Source organism: Cynoglossus semilaevis, chromosome 6 (genome assembly GCF_000523025.1).
Source record: "Cynoglossus semilaevis isolate Cse_v1.0 chromosome 6, Cse_v1.0, whole genome shotgun sequence".
In the NCBI taxonomy this organism is placed as follows: Eukaryota; Metazoa; Chordata; class Actinopteri; order Pleuronectiformes; family Cynoglossidae; genus Cynoglossus; species Cynoglossus semilaevis.
In genome coordinates this window covers 6887158-6900931 of record NC_024312.1, presented here as the reverse complement: position 1 = coordinate 6900931, position 13774 = coordinate 6887158, and the positions used below count along the sequence as shown (strand labels likewise).

At 44.1% G+C, this 13774-nt stretch overlaps 1 protein-coding gene and 1 long non-coding RNA gene across 2 annotated transcripts in view; both read right to left on the bottom strand.

Moving 5' to 3' along the window:
* Positions 1 to 1068: 1068 nt before the first annotated feature.
* Positions 1069 to 3142, bottom strand: LOC112487091 (uncharacterized). The gene is made up of 5 exons (XR_003049824.1): positions 2200 to 3142; positions 1796 to 1856; positions 1392 to 1443; positions 1203 to 1244; positions 1069 to 1121 (listed from the first exon to the last, which is right to left on the bottom strand). It is a non-coding gene; the product is annotated as an uncharacterized LOC112487091 (long non-coding RNA).
* A 3265-nt stretch (positions 3143 to 6407) lies between these two features.
* LOC103379923 (kinesin-like protein KIF21A) overlaps positions 6408 to 13774 on the bottom strand; it is a 33735-nt gene continuing 26368 nt past the window's right edge. Inside the window, exons 25-34 of the mRNA XM_025056055.1 lie at positions 13497 to 13757; positions 12764 to 12889; positions 10702 to 10776; positions 9667 to 9803; positions 8851 to 9025; positions 8333 to 8497; positions 8091 to 8208; positions 7825 to 7995; positions 7438 to 7637; positions 6408 to 6975 (exon numbers count right to left, since the gene is read on the bottom strand). Coding sequence (XP_024911823.1) covers positions 6885 to 6975; positions 7438 to 7637; positions 7825 to 7995; positions 8091 to 8208; positions 8333 to 8497; positions 8851 to 9025; positions 9667 to 9803; positions 10702 to 10776; positions 12764 to 12889; positions 13497 to 13757 — 1519 coding nt within the window. The 3' untranslated portion in view covers positions 6408 to 6884. The remainder of the gene's footprint in view (positions 6976 to 7437; positions 7638 to 7824; positions 7996 to 8090; positions 8209 to 8332; positions 8498 to 8850; positions 9026 to 9666; positions 9804 to 10701; positions 10777 to 12763; positions 12890 to 13496; positions 13758 to 13774) is intronic.

The following is a 13774-nucleotide window of genomic DNA, read 5'->3' as shown; positions in this document are numbered from 1 at the left end:
AACTTTGGTGGCGGGGATCGCGGCAGTAAAAGGGTCCGGGTCCCCGATACACGCCATGTTCAGGGGAGCTGCTGCTGCTGCTGCTACTGTTGATGCTGCTGCTGCTGGAGATGCTGATGCTGCTCGGTCGACCACTAACCCCTGCGTCTCCAGCTCCGTGGAGGCGACATGTGAGGAACCGAGGGGAGAGGGAGCGAGGACGGAGGGTCAAAGATGGGGCGGTCCGGAGGTGGGGTGAGAGTGAAAGAAGACGAGGTGATGTTTGTAGGACGAAGCAGCTGAGCGGGAGAAGAGAAGGAGCGAAGACACTGAGCTGCAGCTGCAGGGCGTCAGAGAAGAGAGAGTGTGTGAGGCTGGGAGAGAGGGCGCACAGAGAGAGAGAGAGGGAGAGAGAGAGAGAGAGAGGGGGGGGGTACAGTACCGCGTGTGTGTGTGTGTGTGTGTTGGAGGTAATTTATTCCATGACATTTTTTCAAATCATAATATCAATACTTCAACAACAAACCAGGTGAACTATTTTCTAAGAGGAGAAAAACTGTATCATTGAACCCAGTGACGACATCAACATGTAAACAATCGTGTGATTTTAACTAAAATACACACCAGCCACATATATATGGGGGGGAAAAAAACAAAAAAATAAATATAAATAAAGATACAGTTGTGTGTATTTCCTTTTCTATTCGAGTTCTGTGTATGTGTAGTCCCCCTCTCTCCCTGCAGGTGGTGCTATGAACACAGCCACATGGCTCTGGCTCTTGAGTTAACTGTGGCAGTACATCGTTAATGTTTTATATAAAGCTCCTACTGGGTCACGTGGTGGGGGAAAAATGAAGGAGATGAAAAAGGAGGAGGAGGAAGAGGAGCAACTAGCAACCTGCCAACTTTCTGTTCCCCAAAACCAGCCTCTAACACTTTGGCGCCGCCTATAGGTCACCTGACCAAACCACGCCCACTTTCTCCCACAGTCCAAATATGTTGGATTAGGTTTAACTTAAACTGACATTAGTGTGAATGTGAGTGTGAATGGTTGTCCGTGGTGTGAACACCTCCCCAAACAGGCTTCTTACCTGAGCTGTGGCCTGGGGTCAGGAGGTCAGATCGGAGAAGTCTGCTCTCCACTGTGAATGGACAGCGGAGAAAATTGTCAGACTGAATACAGATGACAAAACCACCTGAGCAAATCAAACTCGATTAAGCACCTGGCATGAGCCGCAGAGCTAAAAATGGCGTCGGCGTGTCAGCTGTGGTCAGTGTGATGGACAGAGAGAGATGTTTCTGTGTTAGTCACAGGGACAGTTGAAAAGCTTCATCACAGGTTTATATATCATTCTAACACGTTCAGGTATTTCCTGCAAATCACACGGTGGAAAAGTGGTTAGTGATTTTACCTTACAGCAGAAACATCAACTGTTCGATCCCGGGGGTTTACTAGAGGTCGATCTGTGTGGAGTCAGTATGTTGTGCCGTCGTGCCACATACAAGGCAAAAAAAAAAAAACATACAAAAGAATAAATTATTAATTTTTCTGCAACATTTTTTTATCAATTATTTCTATGCTGCCAAAATCAGTGATGTTTTCAAAAACATTCTTAGATTTTGTAGTATTTTACAGTCAGTGTTGTCGACCATTGTTTCCACGAGACACATCAACAACAAATCAATCTTAATCTCACAAAAATACAAAATAAAACTACTCTAAATATATATATATATATATATATATATATATATATATTTAAGCAGATTTTTAAGCAGATTTTATTTTTAGTGTTTTGTCTTTAAGCTGTTTTACCGTTTCAGTTCCTTGAAGCTCACAGGCCCCTCACCCTCGAACACAGTGTACCTGTCAACCACTGCAAAGAATAAAAAAATTAAAAAAAACAAGCAAAGCAGCAACAACAACAACAACAACAACAACAACAAAACTAAGGAGCCATTGAACGTGTGAAGCTGCTGTAGCACTGTTCCTGTTATCAGAACTCTAATTTTCACAGGTGTGTTGTTTCCAACACTCTTGATGGTGATTTTTATTGATTCAAACGATAACGAGCCACTTCCTGCTCCGCCCACATCTTTCAGTAACAGGCACCAAAACGTGGAAAAATACAGTCTTGCACGATATGTCTCCATTAAAGTGTTAGATCAACACAAGAAAACACAGTTAAATAACAGAAGAGAAGAGAAGAGAGACTCGACCTCAGGGTTGAACCACGATCAGGCCCAGTGGAGGGCGCTCTGGTCTGCCGTCTCCTGCACATGGAGACTGATGGTGAAACAAGCTGCAGATGAGCTGCTGTGTCACAGCTGCTGCTGCTCAGCTCCAATCAAGCTCTCTGTTCAGGAGCCTCACCAGATTTTACCCAGAATTCCAAGTTAGGACAAAGTCTGAACATAAATGAATGAATGAATGATGTTCACCGTGAATCCAAGTCATTCCACCGTCCAATCCTTGATTTATGTGACATAATACCTGATAAACGTTCAATGATAGACAAAGAACATGTAACTGAAGCGTCTGGTCTGTCGACCTCCAGAGGCACGTTCCAAAATCAAATCAGATTCTGCTGCAGTTCTGTTGGGATCACTGGCTCTGATTTATCTCCCGTCTGCCCCCGTACGGCGCCGTCTTCTTCGTACAGCTGCTGAGGGAGCGATGCAGATGAAGCTCATTTAAATGATTTGCTGTAATAAAGTCGCTCCAGATTGAGAGACGGCTCCGTCAAAGCCCTGGATGAGATTTGAGATGAGCTTTATGGCTGCAGAACTTTTTCATCAGCGCTTATTCTTCCTCTAAATTAATTTTGGTAAATTGTTGCTCTAGTTTTTAAATGACTTCTCATTTGGTCATAAGAAAAAAAAAGCTGAGGAGACTGGAAGTAGATTGAGACACTTTTTAATGATAAATCTTTTACTTTCAAACATTTGTTCTCCAGTGTTTCCATCTGATGGAAAAGTTCACAAACGAGTGTGTGCTTTATTCTAAGTCAATATTTAGTTTTTACTCACACATACCTGGAATATACAGTACTGCACCCACTACTAGATTTTTGTTTACGTATGAATTTCCCTTTTTTTCAGCAGCAGGATGAAATGATTCTTCTTATTGTTTTTGCTAAATGTCAAACCAACGCAAAAGCGATTAAAATTTTGCTAAATGTCAAACCAACGCAAAAATAATTGTCCAGAATTTATATGCGTCAATGCCAAAGCGATACCGTTTACATCTTTCTCTAAAATATCTTTTCAAAATAAAATGAACTTGACCGTTAATATTCAATGGAACGACCTGTGAAACAACAACAAAAACCTGCCTCCTCGATCTGGATTACATGCTATCACAGTTTTGTTTTTCTTTGTTCTGACTGACCACACTGTCCAGAAACCGTCAGAGTCTATACCATCAGGGTACAGAAACCTTAATCAATCATCTTTGCTGGAAAGCGAAGTAAACGGCAGTTACATCGCTGATTAACATGATTTGCTTCATTAGTAATTCCTCAGCATCTTCAGAGAATCTCAATGGCTCATTTGCTGCTTTTGCTACAGTGTAAAAAAGCTGTTTGAAATTCAGTTTATGCTGAGGCAAGATAAAAAAACTCGCCGTCTCTCCAAGGACTGGAGATCAGCACGGCTAACGGCAACGGCAGCAGCAGCAGCAGCAGCAGCAGCAGCCGCAGCAGAAGGCCAAAGTAAAAATTCAGCACATCTTTGCATCTTGAGAAATAGCTGGCGGAGCGGTTTCATTGTGGTGAGGATTAATCGACCGACATCAAAGGAGGACGCAACTGACCAATGAGCTCTTGTGTATCGTCGTCAGGAAGAAGCAGCTGATGTAGTTCAGAGTCTGAAGTTCAGGACTAAAGGGAAGAGGAGTTTTTGAGTTTTCTTAAATTACCATGGGTCAAAGGGTTGTGTGTGTGTGTGTGTGTGTGTGTGTTTGTGTGGTGGCATCTCCACACACTCACAGTCACCTCAGGTGGCCGGTGATTGGCACCACACATCTGTCCGTCCTGCAGATTTCTGTCTGGCAAACGTGATGACCTCCCATGTTGTTCATTAAGCGTCTGAACAAACAACGTTCTGATTGTTTCTGTGTCAGACGCTGAGAAACTCCTGCAGCACAACTAAAACTAAAACAGTTGTTAGTGTTGAAGCTTTAATGTTATGTGTTATATCCAGGTCCACTGTTGATACAGGTTTATATAACATTTAACTTTAGTTGTGAATGTTAGAGGGAAAAAAAACATTTTTGGGTTAGAAAATTGAAATTAGAAATTGCTAAGAGATCTGGAAATTCGGCTAGAAGTTAGCCGAAGATTGGTGGAAAAATGATAACGTAACAATTTTATAAGCAAACTCTTAATTCAGAAATGAAATTCAAATATGTAGATAATAATTATATGTAAGGATGTCAATTATTAGCTTTTTGCTGATATTGTCCAAACAATCGACCGATACAGGCCTTCAGCAAATATTTGGAATTAGAAAGAATTGTATTTAAATAACCCAGTTACGGTCAACTAAACACAAATAACTTTTTCTTTTTTTTCTTAATTGAGAAGTAGCTAACTGACTTCAACCTTGGATCACAGCAAGAAAGATTGAAGAAAAACCACGCATATTTTTGACGTAATTTTGCAGTCGTGACTTGAGCAGGAAGAGGAGGTGAAAACCACAGCGTTGTTTTTGACAGATGGCGTTTATTCTCACCAGGCATCTGACATTAGAAGAGCTACAGTCAGCCACTCAGGAATGGCTTCTAAAACCATGTGTGTAACAGGGACAGCACAACAAAACAGAACATGAAGTCACCGTTAACTTTGATGCGCACACACACGCAGACACACACGTACATGAAGCTGCTCTTCAGTCCCCCTGCTGGCCCTCAGGTGAGACTGCGCTCAGATCTGTGGTCCCACAAAACTCGAAACATTCAGTCAGATTTCCTTTGTTTACAAACATCAGATTATGCAGAGACACGGTTCCTACAGCTGCTGCTGCTGCGTTGACAGAACAATCGCACAAAGTGACGGCGCACAATCGTCACAGACGGACGGGACGAGTGTTGGAGATGGTGAGCGTCTCCAGAAAAGGCCCCGCGAAGATCGGACAGATAAGAGAGGAAGAGGTTAGGCTCACAACACTGGACCAAGTCTGAAGAGGAAAACACACACACACACACACACACTTGTTGCTAATGCATTACGCCGAGTCAGTGACGAGAAGATCAGAGAAGGTGAGCATTCGACTTAGTTTCAAGTAAGCGTGACATCGTTGATTAATTAACATGTGAAGTGGATAGGCATATATTCAAACATGAACAAGTGAAGAATATTTTCAAAAGCTGAAGCTGCTCGTACGACAACAAGTGGTGAAGGAGAAGTCCAGTAGTTTCAGTCGCTCCGCAGGTACTGCCATTATAATAAAACAACAGACTTCACTGTGTGGGAACAGTCAGGCGTATGATTGGTCTATATCATCGGGAAGTCATTACAGCTGCACTGTTCTTGTAACGATATTTTGAGCATGTTTATCATGGTGTAAATGTTTGGACCGAGATCACAAAGAGCAGAAAAACGGTTTTGTGTTACATTCAGAGCAAAGTGAGTTAACTGGTCGTTTAACTCGTTACCATCATAACTTATCAACACCAACCTTCATTCTGAAGGTCTGATGGTCACTGGGTTTGAATACTGTCCACTTAGTCAGTATTGACTTCATACTGGCATCATCACAATTGTCCTATTGCATTGTACGACAACAACATTTGGGGCGGGGCTAAAATTGCTGCAGCACTCACATGAACCTGAGCAGATTGTTTTAGGTTTTTGCAAAACACAAATGTTATTGAACTTTTGTCCATTCTTTTTTAAATACAATTCATTCTTCTTCATTTTGGAATTCTACGATAAACCGCAATTTAACCGTTTCCCAGCACTGATTAAATGTTATCGTAACTTAACGTAACCATAATCACAGCACTGATTAAATGTTATCGTAACTTGACCATAATCCCAGTACCCTCAGAACTCCATACACTGAAATAGAACAACGTTCTCCTTAAAGTGTGAAGCACTGAACACACAGATCATTTATTCTTCCCCAGTGTGTGAAGATCAATACCACTCACAGCCAACGAGCTCAGCTCAGCTCAGAGTGACGCAAACATAAATAGAAATCACGCAAAAACCAAAGAAACAAAAATCCTCGTCACGAACATTTACAGGTTTATGTACATATTTAACGGCTGGCTGTTCGTCCATGCTGAGCACAAGGCCATTGACTTCTATTGAACATGCTGAAACATGACAGGCCAGATTAGAGAGCGCTATTGATCTTCTCACGTCTCCTCAGCTGTTTGCTGTCCACTGCAGGACAGTGGACGTTTGGAGGAAAATGATGAATTCTCACATGAAGACACTTGATAAATGTGAGGAAGAAGAAAAAAAAACAGTCATAGGAAGTTGGTCTTTCTTCAAGTACAGGTAAAACAGTTCCTGGTTGCGAAGACCAGCTACCAACCGGTTAGCTCTGGTGCGGTCTCCTCCTCCGGCCTGTGGGGGCGCTGTTTTCTGCCATAGCAGTTACTACATCATGAAGTTGTGTTGAACTCCTAAATAAACTGCTCTCTCCGTGAGGACACTACGGCACAGAAGCAGAAAAATAAAGAAAACGTTTCCTACTACTACATGGACTACCAGCACAGACACAACTACAGCAGCTGTTGCGTTAGTCATTCTAGATTCTACACTGTCCTGTAGGTGGCGTAGTGTTGGAGATATGCGTGTGTTTGAGGAGCTAAAGTCAGGCTTCAGAGGCGACGCAGTCAAAGTGCAAATTAGCGGATGCCGCAAGAGTCCGTCCAGAAGGGGGCGCTGTGGTCAGTTGCTCGCCACCTCGTCCGTATTGTCAACCAGGTCGAAGGTGCTGTCTATTCCACCGCGCGCACGCCAGATCTTCACTGTACGATCGCTGAGACAGAGAAAGACAGGAAATGATGTCATTTCGTTGCTTTGTATTAAACTTCAGCTAAAAGTGATCAGGGATCAGTGCTGCGTGCAGAATCTTCTGCTGTGTCAAAGTGGCAGCTGCACAGGGTCAGAGGTCACCACAGTGTCACCTCTGACCCATTTTGAGCTCACCATCTGGACGTTGTTGTTTACAGCTACAGTGCACACAGTAGTACAGTACAGTAGTTACAGTAGTAGTAGTACTAGCAGTACTACCATAACATCAGCCTGATGTTATGATGCTAATGACTAAGACGCCCAAGACAGTTTAGTTATTCCTGCGACTGACCACAAGAGGGCACTGTCTACGCTGGGTTTAAAGCCAATTGAGGGATTCTTCTAAGCTTCTTCTAGGCCGACCAATCAAACACATCTGAAAGGGTGTGTGTGTGTGTGTGTGTGTGTGTGTGTGTGTGTGTCTCACTCTGAGGCAGTGAACAGGTGGCTGCTGTTGGTGGCGATGCTGTTGATGGGGCTCTCGTGTCCCCTGAGTTCACCCAGGGCTCCCAGCGTGTCTGTGTGCCACAGTTTGAGCACACCAGCTCTGCAGCCACTAAGAAGAGCCGGAGAACCTGGGACGACGCCCAGCGCACACACCCAGTCACGGTGAGCGTTTGGAACTTGCTGATGAAGAGAAGGTTCAAGGGAAAACAATGTCAAAACTCAGTAAAACCTGAAAAGTTTTCTGATTCTCTCAAATATGAGTGATTTCCTGATCGACAGTAAACATTTCAGAATGCATGAAAATGAACCAGATAACTGAAAAAATACACGGACACCCCCTTCCCCCTCCCCCCTCCCTCTCCGGTACCTGACACAGGTCCCTGCGGTCCAGATCCCACTTTTTGATTCCATTGTCCCGTGAGCCGCTGAAGAAGGTGTCTCCCTGCACCACCAGGGACTCGATGCCGTCGTAATGTGGAGGTTCAAAGTTGTGTGTGGGACTGATGCTGCCCACAGAGCCTTCAGAAACCTCAAACAGCTGCAGGAGAGAAAACAAATATAGGGGGCGTGGTCAACACGGCCCTCCAGTTAACCTTCTTTTTTTTTTGTTTTACATTTGCTTCATAAACACACCTTTATGTAATGATCCTTGGAGCCGGTGATCACCAGCTCTTGGTTGCTCCCAGTCTGATCAACAGTCAGACACATCACAGGGCCCAGGTGACCAGTGAGTTTCCCAGTTGATGCAAATCTAAGATATAGAAAAAAAACATTCAAAAATGTAAATATTAAGGACCTACAGTTTAGTACAGTATATTATTGTCCATATGAGGAACATATAGAGTCAGGGGTTAGGGGTCAGGGGTCAGGGTTACCTTCGCAGATCCCAGACTCTGACTGAGTTTCCTGCAGCAGCGTACAGGATCGTCCCGTTGGGATTCAGTGTGATGTCATTGATCTGGTTTTCTCCTGCAGGGATGGTGACAGTTCGACTGGTGTTGGAGCTGCACACGTCCCCGATGTTGACCTGACCCGATGACCTGAAGACACATGGACGAGACATTAAATTAAACTGGAGCGCCACCTGGTAAAATTTACGTAATTACTGGACATTTTAGCAGCAACCCCTGAAGGTATAAGGAGGTACTGCAAGAAGGGATGTGAAAGTTTTTGTTAACTGGAGATTTGTTTTTTTATTATTTATATTATTAACATAAACAACAACAACAACTATTATATGCTCAGCATTCTGAACTACAGCCTACGTTATTTTCAAACACCATTTTATTCATTGTATATAACAGAGATCCCTGCTCTATCACTGCAGTTCTATCACCTCAGAACCAGTGAAGAACCTGGTCTTTATTCACTGTACTGTACAGTTCACACTCACGTCAAAATACGGATGCATTTGGCAGAGTCTCTGATGTCCCAGACTTTGATGTAGGACGTCGACACGGTGAAGACTAAACTGGAGCTGTAGCGCACCGACACCACGTTGTTGGGGTGACCGGCCAGGGACATTATCTCCTGACCCGTGACCAGGTTCCACACCTTACAGGTCCGATCTGCAGGACGACACATTTCAGGTGTTAATTACTGTATTACACAAGTCATAACACAGCCTAGAGCAGTGGTTCTCCAACTCTGTCATACTCTGCACCACCTGAGAAAACACGGAGCTCTCTGAGTCCCACCATGATGACCAACAGTAGAATACAGCAGCGTAGGCCTTCACTGTTAGCTTCCACCACAGCAGACATGTTTAGAAAGATGTTTATGTTTAAATGTTGTATTAATTGTGCATGGTGTGTTTCAGATTTATTCAATTGAAAATGTAAACGTGAAAATATGAATTCTCCCCACGTACCACTGATGGGACACGTACCACAGTTTGAGAACCCCTGGTATAGAGCAGCTGACATATTGTCCAGTGTGGTGGAAGTGAACGACTGCCCTGATATTTAACTCCATTTATAACCCTTAAAAGCTCATCAGGTTTTTATCTCCAGTTTATTTAATTCCATCATCTTATTCACATACTGAACAGATGACATCTGAGCCCCATCAAGTTTTATTTGCTGTAATATCACAGCGTGTGACAGGCCATAAAGCAGCAGGCCTGTGACGAAGGACGTATGTGAGGAATGACAGAGGAAGACGAGCAGAGTCGACGGGGGACGAAGACGACGGTGGGGTTTTTTCTGACCTTTGGATCCCGTGAAGAGAAGGTCGTCGGTGCAGTCCACACACAGAACAGCTTTACTGTGTCCCTCGGCCACGTGGACGCACTGCAGCGACGCCGCACGACTGCTCTTGGTGGAAGGCACCGGGTTAATGACGCCCCTGGAAAGTGAGCACATTATCAACATCAAGGATTCTAAAAATGAGCCATTCTAATGAGCACACACACACACACACATTTTCTCTCGCCGCATGCTCCTCTGATGGCTGATTAAAATGATGCTGTAAATCAAAAATAGACGACGATGATTTGTCCAAGGAAAGACAAGGAAAAAAAAGGTCAGTGTCACATAATCACCGTGTAACCCAGCACCAGAGGCTATTTCTTCTTCTAGATTATTAACAACACAACCACCCACTGTGAGGACAGCAGACAATCATTGGAACACAGCACCAGGGGAGCAGTGAAGGCCAAAGATTCAACAGACCGCGGCTAAATCTGCTCTGATCAAATCAATCAAATCACCGTCCACGTCTTTTTCACATCGAACGTTAGAGACAAATAACAACGCATTGTTCTCCTGCCGCCCCAGACATCTGTGCTCAGATCATATGGATCAGTGGTTCTCAAATGATGGGAAGTGTACCACTGGAGGTACCCATGCTCCCTCTAGTGGTGGAATTTGTTTACGGCGGAAAACATTTGAGGAAACAACGGACTACATAACAAGGACTGCGATAAAATGACAGCTCCCATTTAATAGAGATGATTATTGACGACTCGAGATCAATGGAGGTAATAGACCAAACTGATCCGTCTGTGACAGTGACATGATCCATTGATCTGGGACATCTCTGTCATAATCAGTAGAAATCTACATTCAGCACTTCGTCTGTTTTTACCAAAAATAGTAAAAGGTTGTGTTATCAAAAGGCTGGAGTCCAACAATCCATCTGAGTTTTAAAAATACATTTCACCATCCCTTCTTCCCCCTCAAACACCACCAGTGAAATTCTCAGAAAAACACCCGACAAAAAATAAATAAATAACAGGTTATACTTGGGTGGGTCGAAGAGTGGACGTGAGACAGTGTGGTGGACGTGGTTGCAGGACGAGTGGAGACATCCGTTCACCCTGAAGAGCAAAAGAATATCTGGTATCTGAAGTGTCAAAAAGGGCTGCATTTCAAAATATTTTTGTTTGTTTTCAATAAATCCAAACTTCAACATTAAAATTGAAAGTGTTGTTTTATATTTTATAATCGATACGACCGACGAGGCAGCAGACGGAGGGAGAGGAAGGGAGACAAACTGGAGACTAGAGCAGAAATGAGGTGTGCACTCACAAAACTGACCTGCTTTCACCTGGCTCATTACAGCTGAAACGCATAGGACTTACTATATATGTGTGTATATGTATATATGTGGCAGCTGCCTGGAGGGTGGAGGAAAGACCATTAAACCTGGGCTGTGTTTGACGCACAGTAACCAACAACCAACGTTTTAAATGTGAAATACGACCAAGAATCGCCACTTAGCCTGGTTGTTTTAATTGGCCACCAGTAAAATAACACTCGCACATTCTCACTGTAGACATCCACACTGTCCACACTAACAGGAAAAACAAGTTAAAATGAGGAAGTGGCCAAATGTCCCGACAAACTGACAGGTGACGATGTTTTTCTACAGCATCTCTGTAGAAATAATGTGGCTCTCTGACAGGCCGCTGTCACCTTTACATCACTCTGGCCAGAACCTGGGACACTGTACTGTGTGGCCAGGACACTCTAATGTTTGACTGGGTTGTTGTGGGGACAGAGAGTCAACACAGGGGCCGCCCCTCGGGTCTACTGACCCCCAGGACGGGGAGAAGCGGGACGACAGCGGAGCTGCTGCCAATTAAGCAGCAGCAGCAGCAGCAGCAGCAGCAGCAGCAGCGTAATCAGAGTGTGTGCTGAGCTGTTTACACACCGAGGGTGAGAGTGAGGGAGGACGGCAGGGAGACAGAGGGGAGAGGCATCTACGTCATATGATGCTGATGATCAGTCAACATCACGGCAGAGAGACAGAGGGGAGAGGCATGTGTCGCCATCATGACACACAGGAGCATCTGTCGACAGATCGTTCACTTCATCTACGTCATATGATGCTGTGGAGAATCATTGGACTGATGTGGGTTTGTTAGTTAAATATTTCTTTGTATTTTTTTTTTAATCTGGAATCTGAGCCCTTTTTTTATTTCTACTGAATTTTAAGGAAAATAAACTAAGATAAAGACACTGGCTGTTTTATGTCACCACCTCATTTTTTAGCTACAGTTTTTATGTCTAGACGTAGACGTTATAATCGACCACAATCTGACGTCGTCCTAACGTGGTTATTCATGGACTTCAAGTGTTCACGCCACAGCAACGGGCGGTTCCACACATCCATCCCAGAACATCAGATTAAACTGGCACAACAATGTCGTCAAACTCAGTGAAAATTTGTCTAATTAACTTTTTCTGTGTAGTGCTGTCACAGCATAGTGGCCAAACACTGTAACTGCAGCAGCCAGGATCACAGACTTGCACATCATGCAAACAAAGGTCGCTGCCGCCTTTAAAATCACAGAGTATAATAACAACCTGCTGTTCATTAACATTTCCCAGCAGCCACACACACACACACACACACACACACACACACACACACCTGGGTTTGTGGCGACTCAGCTCATTCTCTGTCCCACAGTCCCACTGTGATCTTCTTTACAAACACAGGATCAGCAGCAGAGAAACTCATTTGCAGTTGAGTCAAGTTGAACACTGAATTTGAGTCAAATTGAAGTACTTTAAAATACCATCTATTATATTGTGTATAATATATAAATATATACACATTATGTAACTAATGATCAGAGCGTTCAAAAAGTAGGAGGAGTAAATCCAGGTGTAAATTCAGCATAGAACTTGACCACTGTCCACTGTCACCCCAGGCACTGAGCCGTTCTCATCCTCACATGCACCGTCGTCAAAGCAGGACGTCAAGAAAACAGAATCGTTAGTTGTGAAGCTCTTTGCAGTTTTTTTTTATTCCTTTTTTGCAGCTCTGCAGCCACAGCGCCGGCAGCCAGCTCTTACTGTTTAATCTCCTTGACCTTTGCCCTGTCAGCTGCTGCGTGCGCCTTGTCATAGGTCTTCCTGCGAGAGAGCGGGGAAGGCTCCGGAGTTCGCTTTTCCAACCCAGGTGAAGTTCTGGAGCCAGAACTGAGGGTTCAGTTTCATCATTTCACCCACGGACAACAAAAGACAAGTGCACAGAAATAAAAAAAAATAAAAAATGAATAAACAAATGAGGGACATTTATGCAAGCAACAAAAAAAAGAAATAACAACAATAAGACGGAGGCATGCAGTAAACAGAGGAAACACCGTTACCTGAGATTACGGTCAAGTCCCCAAAAACCAGGTGGCTCTTCGTCACGCTCATGTCTAACTACTCAGTATTTGTGCTATTCTTATATAAATATTTACACTACATCAGCGGAGCGGACTCTGGTTTGAAGCACAGCCGTTCATAGAGCGGTTAAAGGGGTTAGTGTTTGATTTCTTACTGTACATGTGGTGCAGTGAGGGAGTGGTGAGAAGGACAGTGATGTCTGAACAGACATGCTGATGTTAATACGTCTACTCCATGCTTTAAACTGGGTGAAACTCTAAACAGGGTGAAGTCAAATGAAGTGAGAAGAACTGAGGCAAACTCACAGCTAATGTATAAGGACATAAAAGAAGGCAGAAGACGCAGCATCGAACACGCAGGTGGTCAGAAAGTGCCAGTAAAAAGTGTTAGCCAACAGAGCCGGGGCTGGACTTACATGCTGCCCATTTTAGAGGAAAAGCCAGGAGAGAGAGCGGTGAAGTCCCTGACTGATGAGCCTGACGTCTCCACGTCCCCCACGGCGTCAGGGGTTTCAGCTAAAGGCAGCATCGGACCAGAGAAGTCTGCCGGCGGAGCGTCAGGGTTCGAGTCCGAGTTGGCGTAGAGCAGCTCCATCTGAGTGGTGGTCCTCCTCCGAGCCTGGGCAGCACAGACACGTGACGCTTGAGAAGAGACTTGTACTACGAGTACTACAGTACTACAGTACTACAGTAC